This window comes from Dendrobates tinctorius, unplaced genomic scaffold (assembly GCF_039654945.1).
Source record: "Dendrobates tinctorius isolate UK_male_01 unplaced genomic scaffold, ASM3965494v1 ptg000020l, whole genome shotgun sequence".
Classification (NCBI taxonomy): Eukaryota; Metazoa; Chordata; class Amphibia; order Anura; family Dendrobatidae; genus Dendrobates; species Dendrobates tinctorius.
The window spans coordinates 36,970,745-36,995,223 of record NW_027361688.1 but is presented as its reverse complement, the minus strand read 5'-3'; the positions used below and the strand labels follow the sequence as shown (position 1 = coordinate 36,995,223).

The 24,479-nt window shown below is 41.5% G+C and overlaps 1 protein-coding gene across 1 annotated transcript in view; it reads left to right on the top strand.

The window, feature by feature from the left end:
• Positions 1 to 23,948, top strand: part of LOC141083638 (neuropeptide Y receptor type 2-like) — a 112,403-nt gene extending 88,455 nt beyond the window's left edge. Inside the window, exon 2 of the mRNA XM_073568004.1 lies at positions 21,571 to 23,948. Within this exon, the coding sequence (XP_073424105.1) occupies positions 21,584 to 22,735 (1,152 nt within the window). The 5' untranslated portion in view covers positions 21,571 to 21,583 and the 3' untranslated portion in view covers positions 22,736 to 23,948. The remainder of the gene's footprint in view (positions 1 to 21,570) is intronic.
• Positions 23,949 to 24,479: the final 531 nt, after the last annotated feature.

The following is a 24,479-nucleotide window of genomic DNA, read 5'->3' as shown; positions in this document are numbered from 1 at the left end:
GGTTACTGCTGCTGTCAGTAGTCTTAAGGGCCTGTCACACTAAGCGATATCGCTAGCAATATCACTATAACTTGTAACGTTATAGCGATATTGCTAGCGACATCGCTGTGTGTGATACTTACCTACGACCCGCTCCCCTGCTGGTTATCGCTGATCGCGCAAGAACGTCCAGGACTGTTTCTCGTCGTCAGCTTCCTGCGGCGCTTCCTGTGGAGAGACGAGCGACGAGCGTGGAGCCGGGCGGGAGGAGGCAGGATCGCCTAGTGTGACAGGTAAGTAGCGACCCCCGACCCCAGCGATGTCGCTGGTGAGATCTGCCTGTGTGGCAGCTCACTAGCGACCACTTTGCGATGTACCAGCGATCCTGACCACGTCATATCGCTGGTCGGGATCGCTGGTACATCGCTAAGTGTGACAGTACCTTTACAGCCAGACCCAAGACAATGAGGAGAAAGGAAACATGGCTGAGCTTCTGAGACACACAGAGAAAACTCTATAGTTCTCAGTTTTTACAGTTTTTACTGTAAGGAGACAAATAGGATGAAAAAAGATAGAGCTTAAGGGAGACATTGCTGGGATTTTTTTTATTTTTTACAGCATTTTCTCTTTTAACCTCTATTTATGGCGGGTCATAAAAGCAGCAGGTGAAACATGCGTCGGGGTACGTGTAGGTGATCTCCCCCTTCTCTTATTTATGGGTAAGCAATATTGTTTACACTTTTGAGGCTGCTTAACATGCTCTTCTATACTAGAACCATGTGAAGTTTTTCTGGGAATAATTTATGCACGCAATTGGTTACATTAACTATCCTTAACCTAACTCTTATATTATCAAGTTGCATTTGTCACTTTAACCCTTTTTTGAAATTTTGAACATCATATACATATTCATATGCCAAAGCTCTGAACTCTCTATTCAGGTGATTGACATATTATTGCATTCTGTGATAATATGTTTCTTGCACTTTAATTTTTTAACATTCTATATATACTTTGGGCATATTTTTGTCTGGTTGATATTTAACATCCTTTATACTGGCTCTCGATGTCTATCTGTGCTTAATGTCTGTTACCTCCCTATATAGGTGGGGGAATCGCCCCGCTCTATACTTCTATTGTTATTTTGTTTGACATCATGGTGTACTATTTCTGTAATTTTTAAATATTTTAACGTGTAATAATAAAGTGTTCTTATTTATATATATTCTCATATCATCTTTTTGGTGAGGGTAGTTTACTCCAGTCCTTCTTTTCTTGTATTTCGATACCAAATATGTGTATTTTTTATTTTTTTAATTGCTTTGTTTCAATGAGGCAAAAGTGGGGCGATTTGAACTTTTGTGTTTTTTTTAAATTTTTTAAATTTTTTAAAACTTTCTTTTTTTACTTTCTACTTGCTTCAATAGTCCCCTTAGAGGATATGAAGCTGTGATCGTTTGATCGCCTCTGCTACACATAGCAAAAATCATGATCTCCTATGAATGCCCGCCATGAGCTGGTGTTCATAGGAGATTCACAATGACAAGTACTGGGGGTGCTTCTGCAGACTCCCAGCAGTCATGACAACACATTGGTGCCCGCTGGACTTGTGGCGCCCTATCGCCCTGCGCTGTTAAGTACCACTGTCAGCGATTGACAGAGGTATTTAACTGGTTAACAGCCGTGGGTGGCTCTCGGATCCACCCGCGGCTGTTAGAGGCACATGAAAGCTGATCTGATCACCTGTCATGGGCAGGCATCCTGACTGAATTTGAGAAATGCAGTGATTTAGAAACCTGCAGCATGTCAATTCTTTCAGCATTTTTTCACCTATAGAAAACAATGAAAAAGTGAAAAAACGCTGCAAAAAAGTTTTTGGGGGTGTTGTTGAAGTGTTTTTCATAAATAAAACTAACTTTATTATGCATGTTCTGTGGACAAAACACATGTCTCTCTCAAAAAAAGGCTGAAAAAAAGAAAAGTCGAAAAATTCTGCAAAACAGGCATTTTGAACATAGCTTTTGGCTGCAGTGTGAACATAGGCTTAGAGATTTCATGCTAATGTTACAATTAGGGAAAACTCATTTACAAAGGAACTTATAGTTTTACAATATAATTTCATTAATAAAAAAATCTGTCTAGGTTTATTATTACCTTTCCTTTGTAATGCTGTAATTAAATGGGGCAATTGGGTGGGAGCAATTCATATGACTACAGATTTAGTCCGTGTGCAGTTAATGAGTTAATGAAGAATTAAAATGTATTTGAGAATTAAAATTAGCATTTCACGTCTTTGGTGTGTGACGCTGAGAACATGAGGATTACTGTAGACGCACTGACTGAGCAGCAGATTGTCTCTATGAGAATCTGAAATGTTGGCAGCTATGTTTTAGGTGTGAATCAGTCCTGAGCGCTGTTCACATATTACTACATTGACAATGTTTCACATGTCTATACAGGAGAGGTACAGTTGTGGCCAAAAGTATTCACACCCCTTCAATTGTATCAGATAATACTCAGTTTCTTCCTGAAAATGATTGCAAACACAAATTCTTTGGTATTATTATCTTCATTTAATTTGTCTTAAATGAAAAAACACAAAAGAGAATGAAGCAAAAAGCAAAACATTGATCATTTCACACAAAACTCCAAAAATGGGCCAGACAAAAGTATTGGCACCCTCAGCCTGGTTGCACAACCTTTAGTCAAAATAACTGCGACCAACCGCTTCCGGTAACCATCAATGAGTTTCTTACAATGCTCTGCTGGAATTTTAGACCATTCTTCTTTGGCAAACTGCTCCAGGTCCCTGATATTAGAAGGGTGCCTTCTCCAAACTGCCATTTTTAGATCTCTCCACAAGTGTTCTATGGGATTCAGGTCTGGACTCATTGCTGGCCACCTTAGAAGTCTCCAGTGCTTTCTCTCAAACCATTTTCTAGTGCTTTTTGAAGTGTGTTTTGGGTCATTGTCCTGCTGGAAGACCCATGACCTCTGAGGGAGACCCAGCTTTCTCACACTGGGCCCTACATTATGCTGCAAAATTTGTTGGTAGTCTTCAGACTTCATAATGCCATGCACACGGTCAAGCAGTCCAGTGCCAGAGGCAGCAAAGCAACCCCAAAACATCAGGGAACCTCCGCCATGTTTGACTGTAGGGACCGTGTTCTTTTCTTTGAATGCCTCTTTTTTTCTCCTGTAAACTCTATGTTGATGCCTTTGCCAAAAAGCTCTACTTTTGTCTCATCTGACCAGAGAACATTCTTCCAAAACGTTTTAGGCTTTTTCAGGTAAGTTTTGGCAAACTCCAGCCTGGCTTTTTTATGTCTCGGGGTAAGAAGTGGGGTCTTCCTGGGTCTCCTACCATACAGTCCCTTTTCCTTCAGATGCCGACGGATAGTACGGGTTGACAGTGTTGTACCCTCGAACTGCAGGGCAGCTTGAACTTGTTTGGATGTTAGTCGAGGTTCTTTATCCAACATCCGCACAATCTTGCGTTGAAATCTCTTGTCAATTTTTCTTTTCCGTCCACATCTAGGGAGGTTAGCCACAGTGCCATGGGCTTTAAACTTCTTGATGACTCTGCGCACGGTAGACACAGGAACATTCAGGTCTTTGGAGATGGACTTGTAGCCTTGAGATTGCTCATGCTTCTTCACAATTTGGTTTCTCAAGTCCTCAGACAGTTCTTTGGTCTTCTTTCCTTTCTCCATGCTCAATGTGGTACACACAAGGACACAGGATAGAGGTTGAGTCAACTTTAATCCATGTCAACTGGCTACAAGTGTGATTTAGTTATTGCCAACACCTGTTAGGTGCCACAGGTAAGTTACAGGTGCTGTTAATTACACAAATTAGAGAAGCATCACATGATTTTTCGAACAGTGCCAATACTTTTGTCCATCATGTTTGGTGTGGAATTATATCCAATTTGGCTTTAGGACAATTCTTTTTGTGTTTTTTCATTTAAGACAGATTAAATGAAGATAATAATACCAAAGAATTTGTGTTTGCAATCATTTTCAGGAAGAAACTGAGTATTATCTGACAGAATTGCAGGGGTGTCAATACTTTTGGCCACAACTGTAGATAGTTATTGATTTGGATAGTGCTGCAACTAAATAATCTTATTTACAGTGGCTTGCGAACGTATTCACCCCCCCTTGACATTCTCTATTGGACTTCCAAAACTTCTGAAAAGAGCAAAGCACACTGTTAGGATTTCCTAGAAATTAATTTTTAAATGAAATAAGAAATATAATTGCCGTTGTTGTTTGGTAGTTTGTGGTATTTTCTGCATGATCCTATAACAATCAGTCTTGTAGAAATCTTTCATAAAAGGGGTTAATCTACTTCTTAGGCCGGGATCACACTACCGTGTGTGATGCGAGAAACTCGCATGAGTCTCTCGCATCAACACCCGGCGCTGCCGCCGGCACTCGGGAGCAGAGCTGCGGCTGCATGTATTTCTATGCAGGCGCATCTTCGGTCCTGAGTGCCGGCGGTAGCGCCAGGTGTTGGTGCGAGAGACTCGTTTGAGTTTCTTGCATCACACATGGTAGTGTGATCCCGGCCTAATAATTTCCAATTTCTGCTGGTGGCCACCTGAAGACTAAGCTGCTAGGTTATTTTTTCGCCTGTCAGCTGCCGGCACCGCCATCAGGGGCTTATCTACAGCATTCTGTAGTGCTGTAGATAAGCCCCCGATGTAACCTGAAAGATAAGAAAAACGAGTTAGATTATACTCACCCAGGGGCGGTCCGGCGCCTGCACACTGCAGGACTCTGCACTGCCCTCGACAGGGCAGAGCAGTGCGCCTGTGCATCAGCCGCGATGGGAAGCAAAGAAGAGGATGTCACCGTTAGAAGACAGGAGGTGCCTGACCGTACCGCGACACCCATCGGACCCGAACCGCACCCAGACCTTCCCTGGGTGAGTATAATCTAACTCATTTTTCTTATCTTTCAGATTACATCGGGGGCTTACCTACAGCATTACAGAATGCTGTAGACAAACCCTTGATGGCGGTGCCGACAGCTGATAGGCGAAAAAATAGGTGACAGATTCCCTTTAATAGGCAGGATTTAGGTTACTGCTGCAGTCAGTAGCCTAACAGCCGGACACAAGACAATGAGGAGAAAGGGAACATGGCTGAGCTTCTTAGACACACAGAGAATAATTAATAGTTCTCAGTTTTTACTGTAAAGAAACAAAAGAGAGGATGAAAGAAAAGGTAGAGATTAAAGGAGACATTGCTGGAATGTTTTTTTTTTTAATTTCTTAGTGCATGTTCTCTCCTTAGATTTCCTTTATTCCTCTAGATAGGTACTGTAGAAAGATAGATATTTATTGATTAGGAGAGGACCACAATTAAATCTTATTTACAGTGGTTTTGCTAAAGCATTCACTCACCTCCCTGTCTTTTTTTCCTACTTCACAACCTGGAATTTCATAGTTTTTTTTTGAGGGTTAAACTCCTTCATGACCTTGGGATTTTCCATTTTTGCGCTTTCATGTTTTGCTCTCCTTCCCAGAGCCATCATTTTTTAATTTTTCCGTCAACATGGCTGTGTGGGAGCTTGTTTTCTGCAGGACGAGTTTTACTTTTGAATGGCACCATTGATTTTAACATACAGTGTACATGAAAGCGGGGAAAAAAAAAGTCCAAGTGCGGTGAAATTGCAAAAAAAGTGCAATTCCACAATTTTCTTTTTACCAATTTCACTGAATAGGAAAACTAACCTGCCATTATGATTCTGCAGGTCATTCCAAGTATGCAGATACCAAACATGTCTAGGTTCTTTATTTATTTAATTGGTGTAAAAATAAAATAAAAAAAGGCGCCATTTTTCTGAGTGTCTCCATTTTTTGTGATCTGGGGCTGCAGCCCAGCTATGTGTAGCAGAAATGCTCATCTGCTATAAATGCCGGCCCTGTGGTTGTCATCGGCAATGGTATTTAACATATTAACAGCCCCAGGTGAATCGCGACTCCACCTGCGGCTGTTAGACGCAAATGACAGCTGGTCAGATCAGCTCTCATGTGTCTGAAAACATGTGGGCTCAGTGCTAAAACTCACATCAAAAAGGCGACCTATGACTTACCTATACATCATAATTTGTGAAGGGGTTAAACCACTACAGTGTTGCTTTAGTTTTGAGTCATTATCTTTTTGGAAGATGAACCTCCATTCTAGTCTCAAATCACTTACAGACTGAAACAGATTTTTCTCAAGAATTTCCCTGTATTTCGCATCATCCATCTTAGCCTCGATTCGGACCGTTCTCCCTGTGCCTGCTGCCGAAAAACATCTCCACAGTATTATGCTGCCACCACCGTGCTTTACAGTGGGAATAATGTTCTTGGGGTGACGAGGTATGTTGGTTTGGCGCCAGAAATAGCGTTTACCTTGGTGGCCAAAAAGTTCAATTTTGGTCTCATCTGACCACAGAACCTTCCTCCATACATTTGGGGAGTGTCTCACATGACTTTTGGCAAACTCAAAATGTGCCTTACAGTTTTCGTCTGTAAGTAAAGGCTTTTTTCTGCCTACTCTTCCATAAAGGCCACCTCTATGGAGTATATGTCTTATTGTGGTTGTATAGACAGATACTCCAGTCTCTACATGGGAACTCTGTAGCTCCTTCATGGTTACCTTTGGTCTCTGTGCTGCCTTTCTGATTAATGCCCTCCTTGCCCAGGCTGAGAGTTTTGGTGGGCCGCCCTCTCTTGGCAGATTTGTGGTTGTACCATGTTCTTTCCATTTGATGATAATGGATTTGATGGAGCTCCGTGGGATCATCAGACATTGGGATTTTTTTTATAACCCAACCCTGACTTGTACTTTTCAACAACTTTGTCCCTGACTTATTTGGAGACCTCCTTGGTCTTCATGGTGTTGTTTGGTTAGAGGCGCCTCTTGTTAGTGGTGTTGCAGCCTCTGTGGCCTTTTCAGAAAAGGTAAAGTGTATATACTGACAGACATGTGACCCTTAGATTGCACACAGGCGGACGTCCTGTCACTGAGCATGGGACTTATGAAAACAATTGCTTGCACGAGAAATTTTTAGAGGCTTCATAGCAAAAAGGGATGAATACATATGCACATGCTAATTTTTAGTCATTTGATAACATAAACGTAATTTCTGCGTATATTTTTCTCACTTTTCTTTGCCAGCTGAGACTGTTTAGTGCTAATGCATCACATAAAAATCGAATTTTAAAAATATTTGACCACACGATGTAATGTAAAAAAATTCGTAAAAAGCCAAGGGGTTGAATACTTTTGCAAGTCACTATATAGCCACTGTTTCATTAGTTATTGGCTTTCCAGCATGTAATGGGTTAAACAGAACTTGAGTAAAGACCCTTTTTTCCATTTTCTCTCCATAATTAAAGATCTCAGTGATAGCGCTAGTTAAACAAAGACAGACAGGAGCTGGATAGCAGTCTAGTTATTCCTGTCATTGAAAGTGACCTGTAGTTCAAGGCATTGCAGAGAAATAAGGTTTAGGATCAAAGCAAGATCATTAATATAGCAAACCATAGTAATAAATGTCTTGTAAAGTAGAACGTCCTTCAGTTATAGAAGAGGTCTATAAATTAATGTGGATCCCACTCAACTAACGCCTCAAACAAAGACACATGAAGACTCTGATTCATTATGATTCATTGCAAATTTTTAAAGTCTTTTTCCTTTTTTGTGCTATTAGTTGTCATTATTTTTTTTTCTGCTAACTCATCAATTCATGAATTTGGTGTCGAGTCGAAATTGAGTTATTTCCTGTCATGAAGTTATTTTTGGAAGTTGCAAAAATTGCAGCAAAATTTTGGCATACTCTGAAATACATTGTGGGGGCTTGAGTGAAGTTGTGCCAAATTTTGTGACTTTTTAAAAGTCGCAATTGATTTATCAAGTGAAAACATCTGGAATTGTGGAAAGCAAAAAAATAACAGGTGCGTTCATATAAAATATTCTTAAACAAAGATGCAAATGGAATAATACATTAGGAGCAAAACACACAAAACTAGGCATAAAAGTGGTGCAGAAGCAATGATAAGTTAGGCTGAAATGTTTATCGTTTTTACATACTAGATCTGGACATATCTATGGAGGATGTAGAGATAGCGGGCACACTAGGGTCCTGATGCCCTAAAGGGCCCTTATACTACACAAGAGTCCAGAATTATAAATGGCATATAGTAGTTGTGAGGCCTGTTAGGGCTCATACCCATTTGCGAGAAAAAATAAACGATCCGATTTCCTGACCGAAAAAACGGATGAGTGCCATGAGTTTTCTGTGCGATTTTTAAACGGAATATCCGTATGACATACGTATGCAATGCTATTTTAACATGAGCTTTTACATACAGCAGTTCTCTGTCCTTTACACATCGTTTTAAAACAAAATGTTCTTCAAAACACACACACATATACACTCACTGGCCACTTTATTAGGTACACCTGTCCAACTGTGTGTTAAGACTTAATTTCTAATCAGCCAATCACATGGCGGCAACTCAGTGCATTTAGGCATGTAGACATGGTCAAGACAATCTCCTGCAGTTCAAACCGAGCATCAGTATGGGGAAGAAAGGTGATTTGAGTGCCTTTGAACGTGGCATGATTGTTGGTGCCAGAAGGGCTGGTCTGAGTATTTCAGAAACTGCTGATCTACTGGGATTTTCACGCACAACCATCTCTAGGGTTTACAGAGAATGGTCCGAAAAAGAAAAAAAATCCAGTGAGCGGCAGTTCTGTGGCCGGAAATGCCTTGTTGATGCCAGAGGTCAGAGGAGAATGGGCAGACTGGTTCGAGCTGATAGAAAGGCAACAGTGACTCAAATTGCCACCCGTTACAACCAAGGTAGGCAGAAGAGCATCTCTGAACGCACAGTGCGTCGAACTTTGAGGCAGATGGGCTACAGCAGCAGAAGACCACACTGGGTACCACTCCTCTCAGCTAAGAACAGGCATCTGATGGCTACTTTCAGCAGGATAATGCGCCATGTCATAAAGCTCGAATCATCTCAGATTGGTTTCTTGAACATGACAATGAGTTCACTGTACTCAAATGGCCTCCTCAGTCACCAGATCTCAATCCAATAGAGCATCTTTGGGATGTGGTGGAACGGGAGATTCGCATCAGGGATGTGCAGCCGACAAATCTGCGCCAACTGTGTGATGCCATCATGTCAATATGGTCCAAAATCTCTGAGGAATGCTTCCAGCACCTTGTTGAATCTCTGCCACGAAGAATTGAGGCAGTTCTGAAGGCAAAAGGGGGTCCAACCCGTTACTAGCATGGTGTACCTAATAAAGTGGCCAGTGAGTGTACACTGCGTGCAGAATTATTAGGCAAGTTGTATTTGAGAGGATTCTTTTTATTATTGAACAACAACTATGTTCTCAATCAACCCAAAAGACTCATAGATATCAAAGCTTAATATTTGTGGAAGTTGGAGTGGGGGTTTTTTTTAGGTTTGGCTATCTTAGGAGGATATCTGTTTGTGCAGGTAACTATTACTGTGCAGAAATATTAGGCAACTTAATAAAAACCCAATATATACCCATCTCACTTGTTTATTTTCACCAGCTAAACCAATATAACAGCACAAAATTTAGAAATAAACATTTCTGACATACAAAAACAAAAAATAAAAAATCAGTGACCAATATAGCCACCTTTATGATGACGCTCAAAAGCCTTCCATCCATAGATTCTGTCAGTTGCTTGATCTGTTTATGATCAACATTGCGTGCCGCAGCCACCACAGCCTCCCAGACACTGTTCCGAGAGGTGTACTGTTTTCCCTCCTTGTAGATCTCACATTTTATGAGGGACCACAGGTTCTCTATGGGGTTCAGATCAGGTGAACAAGGGGGCCATGTCATTATTTTTTCTTCTTTTAGACCTTTACTGGGCAGCCACGCTGTGGAGTATTTGGATGCATGTGATGGACATTGTCCTGCATGAAAATCATGTTTTTCTTGAACGATACCGACTTCTTCCTGTACCACTGCTTGAAGAAGGTGTCTTCCAGAAACTGGCAGTTGGTCTGGGAGTTGAGCTTCACTCCATCCTCAACCCGAAAAGGTCCCACAAGTTCATCTTTGATGATACCAGCCCATACCAGTACCCCACCTCCACCTTGCTGGCGTCTGAGTCGGAGTGGAGCTCTCTCCTCTTTACTGATCCAGCCTCGGGCCCATCCATCTGGCCCATCAAGAGGCACTCTCATTTCATCAGTCCACAAAACCTTAGAAAAATCAGTCTTAACATACAGTGGGCAAAAAAGTATTTAGTCAGTCAGCAATAGTGCAAGTTCCACCACTTAAAAAGATGAGAGGCGTCTGTAATTTACATCATAGGTAGACCTCAACCATGGGAGACAAACTGAGAAAAAAAAATCCAGAAAATCACATTGTCTGTTTTTTTTTTCCTTTTATTTGCATATTATGGTGGAAAATAAGTATTTGGTCAGAAACAAGCAATCAAGATTTCTGGCTCTCACAGACCTGTAACTTCTTCTTTAAGAGTCTCCTCTTTCCTCCACTCATTACCTGTAGTAATGGCACCTGTTTAAACTTGTTATCAGTATAAAAAGACACCTGTGCACACCCTCAAACAGTCTGACTCCAAACTCCACTATGGTGAAGACCAAAGAGCTGTCAAAGGACACCAGAAACAAAATTGTAGCCCTGCACCAGGCTGGGAAGACTGAATCTGCAATAGCCAACCAGCTTGGAGTGAAGAAATCAACTGTGGGAGCAATAATTAGAAAATGGAAGACATACAAGACCACTGATAATCTCCCTCGATCTGGTGCTCCACGCAAAATCCCACCCCGTGGGGTCAGAATGATCACAAGAACGGTGAGCAAAAATCCCAGAACCACGCGGGGGGACCTAGTGAATGAACTGCAGAGAGCTGGGACCAATGTAACAAGGCCTACCATAAGTAACACACTACGCCACCATGGACTCAGATCCTGCAGTGCCAGACGTGTCCCACTGCTTAAGCCTGTACATGTCTGGGCCCGTCTGAAGTTTGCTAGAGAGCATTTGGATGATCCAGAGGAGTTTTGGGAGAATGTCCTATGGTCTGATGAAACCAAACTGGAACTGTTTGGTAGAAACACAACTTGTCGTGTTTGGAGGAAAAAGAATACTGAGTTGCATCCATCAAACACCATACCTACTGTAAAGCATGGTGGTGGAAACATCATGCTTTGGGGCTGTTTCTCTGCAAAGGGGCCAGGACGACTGATCCGGGTACATGAAAGAATGAATGGGGCCATGTATCGTGAGATTTTGAGTGCAAACCTCCTTCCATCAGCAAGGGCATTGAAGATGAAACGTGGCTGGGTCTTTCAACATGACAATGATCCAAAGCACACCGCCAGGGCAACGAAGGAGTGGCTTCGTAAGAAGCATTTCAAGGTCCTGGAGTGGCCTAGCCAGTCTCCAGATCTCAACCCTATAGAAAACCTTTGGAGGGAGTTGAAAGTCCGTGTTGCCAAGCGAAAAGCCAAAAACATCACTGCTCTAGAGGAGATCTGCATGGAGGAATGGGCCAACATACCAACAACAGTGTGTGGCAACCTTATGAAGACTTACAGAAAACGTTTGACCTCTGTCATTGCCAACAAAGGATATATCACAAAGTATTGAGATGAAATTTTGTTTCTGACCAAATACTTATTTTCCACCATAATATGCAAATAAAATGAAAAAAAAACCAGACAATGTGATTTTCTGGATTTTTTTTTCTCAGTTTGTCTCCCATAGTTGAGGTCTACCTATGATGTAAATTACAGACGCCTCTCATCTTTTTAAGTGGTGGAACTTGCACTATTGCTGACTGACTAAATACTTTTTTGCCCCACTGTATCTCTTGGCCCAGTCTTATGTTTCTTGTTCAAAGGTGGTCGTTTTTCAGCCTTCCTTACCTTGGCCATGTCCCTGAGTATGGCACACCTTGTGCTTTTTGATACCCCAGTAACGTTGCAGCTGTGAAATATGGCAAAACTGGTGGCAAATGGCATCTTGGCAGCTTCATGCTTGATTTTCCTCTATTCATGGGCAGTTATTTTGCACCTTTTATTATCAACACGCTTCTTGCTGTTGTATATTTGCCATGAAATGCTTGATTGTTCGGTGATCATGCTTCAAAAGTTTGGCAAATTCAAGACTGCTGCATCCCTCTGCAAGACATCTCACAGTTTTTGACTTTTCAGAGTCCGTCAAATCTCTCGTCTGACCCATTTTACCAAAGAAAAGGAAGTTGCCTAATAATTAAGCACACCTTATATAGGGTGTTGATGTAATTAGACCACACCCCTCCTCATTACAGAGATGCAAATCACCTGATTTACATAACTGGCAGTTGGCTTTCAAGCCTATACAGCTTGGAGTAGGAAAACATGTATAAAAAGGAATATGTGATCAAAATACTCATTTGCCTAATAATTCTGCACACAGTGTATCTACAGTATGTTAGATGTATAGATAGATTAAAAGCCGTCAAATGACATGCCGCATATAGTATAATCACAGAGTGATAGGTTAGAATAGATATATACACTGTGAGGCAGTGACCCCTCTTACAGCTAGGGGGTACTGTATGTGCTCCTCAGGATACGCATGGAGGCATGATGGTGAGACAGTGACTGGCATTATTGTAAATGGCTGCTATGTGTTGCAGAGGAAGTCTGCACTGTAAGCCCACAATGTTGTTGCTCTGGGACTTGTAGTTCCACAAGTGTTTGTGTAGTTTATAAGGGGGGCTTACAGGGTTAGTCGGAGAGCTGGGCGGGACTGACTAACCACACATAATGCTACCAGGGTTTGGGTCACATGGTCTGTGTTCTGAGGTCCTGTGAGACAGGACAGGCCTGTGTGTTGGAAGGTTCTAGGAGTGGACTTCCTGAAGAGCACATGGAGAGGCCGTATGTACAGAGTCTGTGACGGCCATGCGTTGGGCAAGCTACCGACCTCCTGAGGGTCTGGACTGTCGGGAGTGCCCTGGTCGCAAGGACAGTATTATCCCTGTAAGGCAGCTTCCCCGGGAGAGAGGACTGACAGGAGTCAGTGCGTGGAGCAGGAGCTCCAGGAAGGTAACTCCAGAAAGGGTGTTATAATAATGGCAGAAGTATCTGTCATTGGAACAGACTGTTGGTGTTTGTTGTGTTCCGTGGACATTAATGAACTGTTCGGCGTGCGGTCACCAACGGTAACGGAACAAAGTGAGAAATCTGATCTGGCGTGTTTAGTCACTGCGAGTTAAGACGTGAACTGTGAAGTGCTATGGACTATGTGTTAGGTCTGTGAAGTGTAACATGGCCTACGGTGTGGTTTATGATGCCCAAATAAACCGAAATAAGACCGTTTTTTGAGAAAAACGTGCCTGTGTGTTTTAATCCCGTTGCCAAGCGAATGTCCCCAACACATGCCGTAAGTGCTGTCTTACAACACATAGAATAGATGTGTGTGTATATATACATATATATATATATACAGTCATGGCCAAAAGTATTGACACCCCTGCAATTCTGTCAGATAATACTCAGTTTATTCCTGAAAATGATTGCAAACACAAATTCTTTGGTATTATTATCTTCATTTAATTTGTCTTAAATGAAAAAACAGAAAAAGAATTGTCCTAAAGCCAAATTGGATATAATTCCACACCAAACATAAAAAAGAGGGTGGACAAAAGTATTGGCACTGTGCGAAAAATCATGTGCTGCTTCTCTAATTTGTGTAATTCACAGCACCTGTAACTTACCTGTGGCACCTAACAGGTGTTGGCAATAACTAAATCACACTTGCAGCCAGTTGACATGGATTAAAGTTGACTCAACCTCTGTCCTGTGTCCTTGTGTGTACCACATTGAGCATGGAGAAAAGAAAGAAGACCAAAGAACTGTCTGAGGACTTGAGAAACCAAATTGTGAGGAAGCATGAGCAATCTCAAGGCTACAAGTCCATCTCCAAAGACCTGAATGTTCCTGTGTCTACCGTGCGCAGTGTCATCAAGAAGTTTAAAGCCCATGGCACTGTGGCTAACCTCCCTAGATGTGGCCGGAAAAGAAAAATTGACAAGAGATTTCAACGCAAGATTGTGCGGATGTTGGATAAAGAACCTCGACTAACATCCAAACAAGTTCAAGCTGCCCTGCAGTCCGAGGGGACAACAGTGTCAACCCGTACTATCCGTCGGCATCTGAAAGAAAAGGGACTGTATGGTAGGAGACCCAGGAAGACTCCACTTCTTACCCCGAGACATAAAAAAGCCAGGCTGGAGTTTGCCAAAACTTACCTGAAAAAGCCTAAAACATTTTGGAAGAATGTTCTTTGGTCAGATGAGACAAAAGTAGAGCTTTTAGGGCAAAAGCATCAACATAGAGTTTACAGGAGAAAAAAGAGGCATTCAAAGAAAAGAACACGGTCCCTACAGTCAAACATGGCGGAGGTTCCCTGATGTTTTGGGGTTGCTTTGCTGCCTCTGGCACTGGACTGCTTGACCGTGTGCATGGCATTATGAAGTCAGAAGACTACCAACAAATTTTGCAGCATAATTTAGGGCCCAGTGTGAGAAAGCTGGGTCTACCTCAGAGGTCATGGGTCTTCCAGCAGGACAATAACCCAAAACACACTTCAAAAAGCACTAGAAAATGGTTTGAGAGAAAGCACTGGAGACTTCTAAGGTGGCCAGCAATGAGTCCAGACCTGAATCCCATAGAACACCTGTGGAGAGATCTAAAAATGGCAGTTTGGAGAAGGCACCCTTCAAATATCAGGGACCTGGAGTAGTTTGCCAAAGAAGAATGGTCTAAAATTCCAGCAGAGCATTGTAAGAAACTCATTGATGGTTACCGGAAGCGGTTGGTCGCAGTTATTTTGGCTAAAGGTTGTGCAACCAAGTATTAGGCTGAGGGTGCCAATACTTTTGTCCGGCCCATTTTTGGAGTTTTGTGTGAAATGATCAATGTTTTGCTTTTTGCTTCATTCTCTTTTGTGTTTTTTCATTTAAGACAAATTAAATGAAGATAATAATACCAAAGAATTTGTGTTTGCAATCATTTTCAGGAAGAAACTGAATATTATCTGACAGAATTGCAGGGGTGTCAATACTTTTGGCCATGACTGTATGTGTGTGTATACAGAAGAATAGCCGGTAATTCATTTGCCGGCTTCTGTAAAATCACTGCAGGAGCCGACAGTAAATCCATATAGAATAGGTAGATATATAGATTTCAGTGACAAATACAATTAGTACAGTGTGTGCAAAAGACTGGACATGTATTTAATTAATAAAAGATTATTTTGCAGAAAAAAATGGCGTAGGGTCCCCCTATAATTAATAGCCAGCAATGGCTATGCAGAGAGCTGAGGCTGGTGTTTATAGCCTAGGAAGGGGACATGGATACTGCCCCCCCCCGGCTAAAAACATCAGCTCTCAGCCGCCCCAGAGAAGGCACATCTCAAAGATGCACCAATTCTGGCACATAGCCTTGATATTCCCACTACCCTGTAGCGGTGGCATATGGGGTAATAGTTGGGGGTTGATGTCATCAACCCCCGAGGTTAGTAATGGAGAGGTTTCAATAAGACGCCCCTATTACTAACCACACAGTCAAATTGTAAAGAAAACACAGACACCCAGTAAAAAATCCTTTAACTGAAATAAAGACACAGACACCTTTATTATTCTTAATTAAACCATACTTACAACCATGACTAACCCATGCGAAGCCCTCGTTCTCCTGTAATAAAAATAAAATAAAAAAACAACAATATACCATACCTGTCGGTCGTTGTGTCCCATGCCGTAATTCATATCTGGGGGATATACATTTTTCAACCTAGACGGTGCTAAGATGAGACCGTCCAGGCTGAAAAACACTAGTGAATGAGATGCTGCCAGCGCAGCCTCAGTGACTAGCGGTGACGTCGCTGAGTCTGCGCTCCCTCACAGCCTGAACTGTGATGACCTCTGGACCGTGGGAAAATGCCAGTGAAGAGTTCACCGCTAGTCATTGAAGCTGTTCTTGCAGCTGGGCTGAACTGCTGCGACCTCAGGACCATGGGAAAATGCCAGTGATGAGGTCACATCAGTTCAAGCTGAGTGTCTTCATAGCAGATCACCATGAGAAATTCTCACGGTGATTAGCTGTGAAGGAGCGTGAACTTCTTAGGCTATAAACATCAGCCCTCAGCTGTCTGCATAGCCATTGCTGGCTATTAATTATAGGGGGACCCCACGCCATTTTTTTCTATAAAATAATCTTTTATTGATTAAATACATGTCCAGTATTATGCACACACACTATACTAATTGTATCTGTCACTGAAATCTATATATCTACCTATTCTATGTGGATTTACTGTATGTAATCCATCTTTCCTATCCTGTTGGCTCCTGCAGTGATTTTACAGAAGTCGGCAAATGAATTACCCGTTATTCTTCTATCTCTCTCTGCAATATAAATACATATATTAGTATACAGTGGGGAAAAAAAGTATTTAGTCAGTCAGCAATAGTACAAGTTCCACCACTTAAAAAGATGAGAGGCGTCTGTAATTTACATCATAGGTAGATCTCAACTATGGGAGACAAACTGAGAAAAAAAAATCCAGAAAATCACATTGTCTGTTTTTTTTCATTTTATTTGCATATTATGGTGGAAAATAAGTATTTGGTCAGAAACAAAATTTCATCTCAATACTTTGTGATATATCCTTTGTTGGCAATGACAGAGGTCAAACGTTTTCTGTAAGTCTTCACAAGGTTGCCACACACTGTTGTTGGTATGTTGGCCCATTCCTCCATGCAGATCTCCTCTAGAGCAGTGATGTTTTTGGCTTTTCGCTTGGCAACACGGACTTTCAACTCCCTCCAAAGGTTTTCTATAGGGTTGAGATCTGGAGACTGGCTAGGCCACTCCAGGACCTTGAAATGCTTCTTACGAAGCCACTCCTTCGTTGCCCTGGCGGTGTGCTTTGGATCATTGTCATGTTGAAAGACCCAGCCACGTTTCATCTTCAATGCCCTTGCTGATGGAAGGAGGTTTGCACTCAAAATCTCACGATACATGGCCCCATTCATTCTTTCATGTACCCGGATCAGTCGTCCTGGCCCCTTTGCAGAGAAACAGCCCCAAAGCATGATGTTTCCACCACCATGCTTTACAGTAGGTATGGTGTTTGATGGATGCAACTCAGTATTCTTTTTCCTCCAAACACGACAAGTTGTGTTTCTACCAAACAGTTCCAGTTTGGTTTCATCAGACCATAGGACATTCTCCCAAAACTCCTCTGGATCATCCAAATGCTCTCTAGCAAACTTCAGACGGGCCCGGACATGTACAGGCTTAAGCAGTGGGACACGTCTGGCACTGCAGGATCTGAGTCCATGGTGGCGTAGTGTGTTACTTATGGTAGGCCTTGTTACATTGGTCTCAGCTCTCTGCAGTTCATTCACTAGGTCCCCCCGCGTGGTTCTGGGATTTTGGCTCACCGTTCTTGTGATCATTCTGACCCCACGAGGTGGGATTTTGCGTGGAGCACCAGATCGAGGGAGATTATCAGTGGTCTTGTATGTCTTCCATTTTCTAATTATTGCTCCCACAGTTGATTTCTTCACTCCAAGCTGGTTGGCTATTGCAGATTCAGTCTTCCCAGCCTGGTGCAGGGCTACAATTTTGTTTCTGGTGTCCTTTGACAGCTCTTTGGTCTTCACCATAGTGGAGTTTGGAGTCAGACTGTTTGAGGGTGTGCACAGGTGTCTTTTTATACTGATAACAAGTTTAAACAGGTGCCATTACTACAGGTAATGAGTGGAGGAAAGAGGAGACTCTTAAAGAAGAAGTTACAGGTCTGTGAGAGCCAGAAATCTTGATTGCTTGTTTCTGACCAAATACTTATTTTCCACCATAATATGCAAATAAAATGAAAAAAAAACAGACAATGTGATTTTCTGGATTTTTTTTTCTCAGTTTGTCTCCCATAGTTGAGGTCTACCTATGATGTAAATTACAGACGCCACTCATCTTTTTAAGTGGTGGAACTTGCACTATTGCTGACTGACTAAATATTTTTTTTCCGCACTGTATATAAGTATATAATACATGATTAGAGCCACAAAGAGAATTGGTAATCAATATGTACCATATATACTTTGATAAAACACCTCCATTTGTTCCCTGAAGATTTTTTTACACTCCGCACTGAAAATAAACCTCTTTACACTTCATTATGAAACAGTATAAAAGGCTACAGTAGAAAACAGTCATTAGTACTACACTTGTTTTCTCATTAGTGTCACCATTTCCCGAGGTGTAGCTGATTGCTGATTGTAATTTAGGATGTACAGAGAGAGCTCCTTTAAGCCCTGTTTAAATGGACATATTTCTTGGGCAGCACAAGGACTGCAATATCTAGGAGGTTGTAAGTTTGGATCAGGAGAGAAAGGGTCAGTCCATTCATTTTGGGATGTATACAGTGGGTACAGAAAATATTCAGACCCCTTTAAATTTACATTTTTCACTCTTTGTCTCATTGTAGCCATTAGGTAAATTCAAAAAAGTTCATTTTTTCTCATTAATGTACACTCTGCACCCCATATTGAATGAAAAAAAAACAGAAATGTAAAATTTTTTGCAAATTTATTAAAAAAGAAAAAACAAAATATCACATGGCCATAAGTATTTAGACCCTCATATTCAAGTCTCATGCTGTCCATTTCCTTGTGATCCTCCTTGAAATAGTTCTACTCCTTCATTGGAGTCCAGCTGTGTTTAATTAAACTGATAGGACTTGATTTGGAAACAAAACCTGTTGCGGGGGCACCACAGAATATTCTGAAGGGATCCAACCTAAGCCTGTACTGGCAAAGTCACAAGAAACAAAGAAAAAGGAACAGGTCATAAAAAGGGGATCACTAGAGACAGGGAAATAGCGTACAAAAATTGAAGTTTATTGGACACAAAAAACATGCTAAAAACATTTAAAAACATTAAAACTGGTCACACGTGTGACACAGATCCAATATTCAATAGGCTCATAAGAGGGCCAACCGCCTAAAAGGACTCCACAATAATGGAATGTGAATACAGGCCAAATGGTCATATAAACAGCATACCAACAGGAATATACCTGTGCACAGCAATTTATTCATATATGTATTACTTAATCAAGGTAGAATATAAGCCCACCTAAGCCTCAGTACTGGTAGCTGCATGTGACCACACCACACACAATATCTGAATGAAGAAAATACCTTCGAGTGCATGTGACCATGATGACAAAGGCAGCTTCCCTGTAAAAATGCTAAAAGATGCAAGACAAAAGGACACATATAACAAGGTACCAATGGTGAAGTATATGGGTGCACAAGTACCATTTACTGAGGCTTAGGTGAGCTTATATTCTACCTTGATTAAGTGTTACATATATGAATAAATTGTTGTGCACAGGTATATTCCTGATGGTATGCTGTTTATACGACCATTTGGTCTGTATTCACATTCTATTATTGTGGAGTCCTTTTAGGTGGTTGGCCCTATTATGAGCCTATTGTATATTGGATCTGTGTCACATGTGTGACCAGTTTTAATGTTTTTTGCATGGTTTTTGTGTCCAATAAACTTCAATTTTTGTACGCTATTTCCCTGTCTCTGGTGATCCCCTTTTTATGGCCTGTTCCTTTTTCTTTGTTTCTTGTGACTTGATTTGGAAAGGCACACACCTGTCTATATAAGACCTCAGAGCTCACAGTGCATGTCAGACCAAATGAGAATCATGAGGTCAAAGGAACTGGCCAAGGAGCTCAGAGACAGAATTGTGGCAAGGCACAGATCTGTCCAAGGTTACAAAAGAATTTCTGCAGTACTCAAGGTTCCTAAGAGCACAGTGACCTCCATAATCCTTAAATGGAAGAAGTTCTGGGCCACCAGAGGTCTTCCTAGACCTGGCCGTCCAGCCAAACTGAGCAATCGTGTGAGAAGAGCCTTGGTTGAGAGAGTTAAGGAAGAACCCCAAGATCACTGTGGCTGGGCTCCAGAGATGCAGTAGGGAGATGGGAGAAAGTTCCGCCCTCCACCAGTCGGGCCTTTATGACAGAGTGGCCCGACAGGAGCCTCTCCTCAGTGCAAGACATATTGAGCACTCCCAGACTATGAGAAATAAGTTTTTCTGGTCTGATGAGACTAAGATAGACCTTTTTGGTGATAATTCTAAGTGGTATGTGTGTTGAAAACCAGGCACTGCTCATTGCCTTTCCAATACAATTCCAACAGTGAAACATGGTGGTGACAGCATCATGCTATGGGGGTGTTTTTCAGCTGCAGGGACAGGACGACTGGTTGCCATTGAAGGAAACATGAATGCGGCCAAATACAGAGATATCCTGGATGAAAACCTCTTCCAGAGTGCTTTGGACCTCAGACTTGGCTGAAGGTTCACCTTCCAACAAGACAATGACCTAAGCACACAGCTAATATAACAAAGGAGTGGCTCCAGAACAACTCTGTGACCATTCTTGACTGGCCCAGCAGGAGCCCTGACCTAAACCCAAATGAGCATCTCTGGAGAGACCTGAAAATGGCTGTCCACCAACGTTCACCATCCAACCTGATGGAACTGGAGAGGTTCTGCAAGGAAGAATGGCAGCGGATACCCAAATCAAAGGTGTGAAAAAATTGTTGCATCAATCCCAAGAAGACACATGGCTGTACTAGCTCCAAAGGGTGCTTCTACTCAATACTGCAGCGGCGACCTTGCTCCACAGCTACCGCCACCACGGTAAGCTATATTTGGACTGTAAAAAGGACCCCCATTTTCACATAAAAATTGTTTTGCTTTTTTTTCTATTTCCCACCTCTAAATTTGGGGTGCATCTTCTGGTTTGGTGCGTCCAATGGTCAGAACAATATGGTAAGTTCTTAGGGTGTTTCTACTGTGGAAACTTACTTAAACTCAAGTAATAAGCACATGACTGTATCAATAAAGGTTTGCCAAAGCCAAATAGCAGGAAGTATCAAAAACAAAGCAGCTTTATTTAAAACATGACCAAAAAGAGACAAAAAAACGCAGCATAAAGAATGCAATAAAAGCGAATGTTAAAAGTACAATAAAAAAACCACAAGTAAAATAATTTGCCTAATAGGTGCAGAAAAGCTGCAATATCAAAAACGTACGAAATACTTTTATAGCCTTAGAGTAGTTGGGTCAAGGTTGACAATACAGCACTTATGAGGTAGACATATTTTTGGGAGGGTTGGTTATGGGTAGTTGTTTACTTTCTGGTCAATGACTCTCGTTTCTCCAAGGCATGAAATATTAATTCTTGAACATCTTGTTTTAGAACTCTGTGTTGGGCTATTTCTCTGTGATTCCTCCTAGAAATGTAGGAATAAACTAGACATTGTTGGACAATCTGCAGCGACCGTCCTCCACCCCAACTGTCAACACCCAATTTATGATAAGCAGTTTTGTAGTGGAGATAATGCATATATACTGTGTATTGATGCTGTTGGAAATTCCAAGTTCAACTTAAAGCCTGTCCCTCTTACTTTCTATTGTAGATAAAATCAAGGAATGTTCTCAGCTCAAATGGGGACATTAAAGCAAAGCAACGTGACAGAAGAACTTAATTTGAGAGGACGGCATGTAAAGAGCACAGTTTCACCCATCCAGTTTTTCCATGGCTCCAGTTTCATGACGGATAGCACTAATCTCATTTGGGTTCAGGTGATCCTCATCACAGCATATTCTTTGATTATCCTCTTGGGACTCATTGGTAACTCTTTAGTTATCTACATGATTATGAAATACAAAAACATGAGGACAGTAACAAACTTTTTCATAGCCAATTTAGCTGTGGCTGATCTTATGGTGGACAGTCTTTGCCTGCCTTTCACCTTGGTCTACACATTGATGGATGAATGGAAATTTGGATCAGTACCTTGCCATTTGTTACCATATGCACAAGCTATGAGCGTCAATGTCTCAACTCTGACCTTAGTTGTCATCGCCTTGGATAGATACTGGTGTATTGTATTTCACCTGAGCAGTCGGATCTCCAAAAAATTCAGCTTCCTAATTGTTACAGTCACATGGGTGGTGGCTTCCATTTTTGCTATTCCTTTAGCTATTTTTCGAGAATATAGGTTTGAGGACTTGCCAGCCTTGAAACTCAAAATAGCTGTTTGTGCAGAGAAGTGGCCCTCAAATAACAGCAGAGATGCTGCCATCTATAGTATTTCGATGCTTCTTCTACAGTATGTCCTGCCCCTTATTGTAATATGCTTCGCTTATACCAGAATATGGTTGAAGCTGAAGAACCACATAAGTCCAACACCAAGAAGTGACACCCATCAGCGAAGAAAAAATACAACTAAAATGCTGGTGATGATGGTCATCGTGTTTGCTGTTTGTTGGCTTCCCTTTCATGTATTCCAGTTGGCCATAGACTTGGATTGGGTCCTTGTTTTCCAAGAATACAAACTTCTTTATTCCATCTTTCATGTTATTGCCATGTGTTCTACCTTTGCCAACCCTCTCCTCTATGGATGGATGAATAAGAATTACAGAAATGGGTTTCTTATGTTTTTTGGATGCAAGAATAAACTGCATAACGGCCAACCTGATGGCTCCCTCCGAGGTCATTCTTATACTTTCCGTGCCACCACGTATCATGGTAGTTTTCGGAATGCCGGAGAAAATGGACATCCACCAGCTCATGTGTAACAAGCTTCCTGGCTACTCACAAAATCTCATTCAAAAGCCATTTGGTCACTGAACAGTATCCAATAAACACAATGGTCTCTATTCATCTATGGCCAGAATTCTGACGTAAATTGATTTGAAAGGCGCAATTTTTTTGCGCAACTTGTAGCTGCGCAAAAATGTTGCAACTTTTTGCATTTGCATTAATGCCTTTTTCTCCCAGTTCTGCAAAATGGGCAGAGCAGGGGAGCGACGGTACGCGGCAGGGATATGACTCAACAGTTCGTCTAAAGGTGCTTTCACACTGCATTCTTCACTGTGTTCAGTCGCTCCGCAAGCTGTGATTTGGGAGTATGCTGTGCGGAATTTTGTGGCGTATACACCTACCGGAGACAAACACCTAGATGCAGTTTACTTACTACGTTTACTACACTTCAAGTAGGCATATTCACCAAAAAATTATGCATAAAAGGGCACACGTTGACTCCATCTGCACCATTATAGTCAATGGCCACATCGGTTCATATGCCCGAATCCCGTTTTTCTGAGTTGTGTTCAGACGTAAGCCCCGACAGAACCACAGAACATGACAAAGAATGCAGTGTGAAAGCACCCTAATTCATGACAATCCATTGCATTTCTTATTAAAGAAATCATACTAAAGCCAGGGACTGGAGTCAGAGTTCTGTTGTGGCACACGGAGGCACACGCCACTTGTCAGATTCTCTTGATTTATTGAGTGGTGTGTACCTCTTACCTAATCGGAAGCATCTGACTCCAACATGCCCCCTCATCAAGACCAGTGAGAAAATTGCTGGTCTTGATGAATCGGGACCAATGAATCCTAAAGTTATTAGAGTTAGGGGTTCTATGACAGATATAGAACTGAAAACCTTATGAGTAATTTGGTTGTAGATATGATATTATGGTAGCAAAATAAGTACGGTACATTTACAACTAAAATCTCTAATTCATAGACACATTCAAATCATCAAATTATTTTAAGCAAATATTTCCAAGCAGAGACTGCAGTATTATTTTTATTAAATTATTTGTGTATATTAGACCCAATGTACAGAAAATGTATATTTTTAAAACGTTTGAATGACATTTAATAGAGAATTTTTGGGTTGCTTCATTCTAGCCAACAAGAGGTGGTTGCTTTCACGGTTCAGCTATACATTGGTACTGTATTTCAGTTATGTGTAAAAATTAAATTTCTGGTCTCCAAGGTTGCAGACTCCGCTAATAGTAATGCATACCACGCTACAGCTATGGGGCCACTATAAACAACACATTATTACACGTGTCCATGGGTTACCCTTGATGATGAACTTAGGCGCAATTTTAAAAATTATTATATTGGTAAATGGTTGATTTTTACATCTTTAACCCAATCTCTAGAATGTTGCTAAAGGTCATGGCGCAGTTATAGGGTACAGGGGTAGCAATTTCACATCTTAAGAAGAAACCAGTGTTCTAAAAAGCATGTGGTAGCTGGGGGTCTCACCTACCTTCAAGTTACACCTCTCCACAAAAGTACACCTAAGGTCCAAATGACTGCTATAATTCTTGTATAATAAGCTAAATGGAAACCCCATTCCAATTTTGCAAACAATCTTTTATGATATACGCCTTTAAAGGGGTTGACCGCTTTTTCTTTATTTTAAGAAATGGGTCAGGGTCATGATTTTGTGGCACTTGCTAATATATAAATCTTACAGGTTCTCCTCCTCCTTCTTCACAGTTCTTCTGTCTACACAAT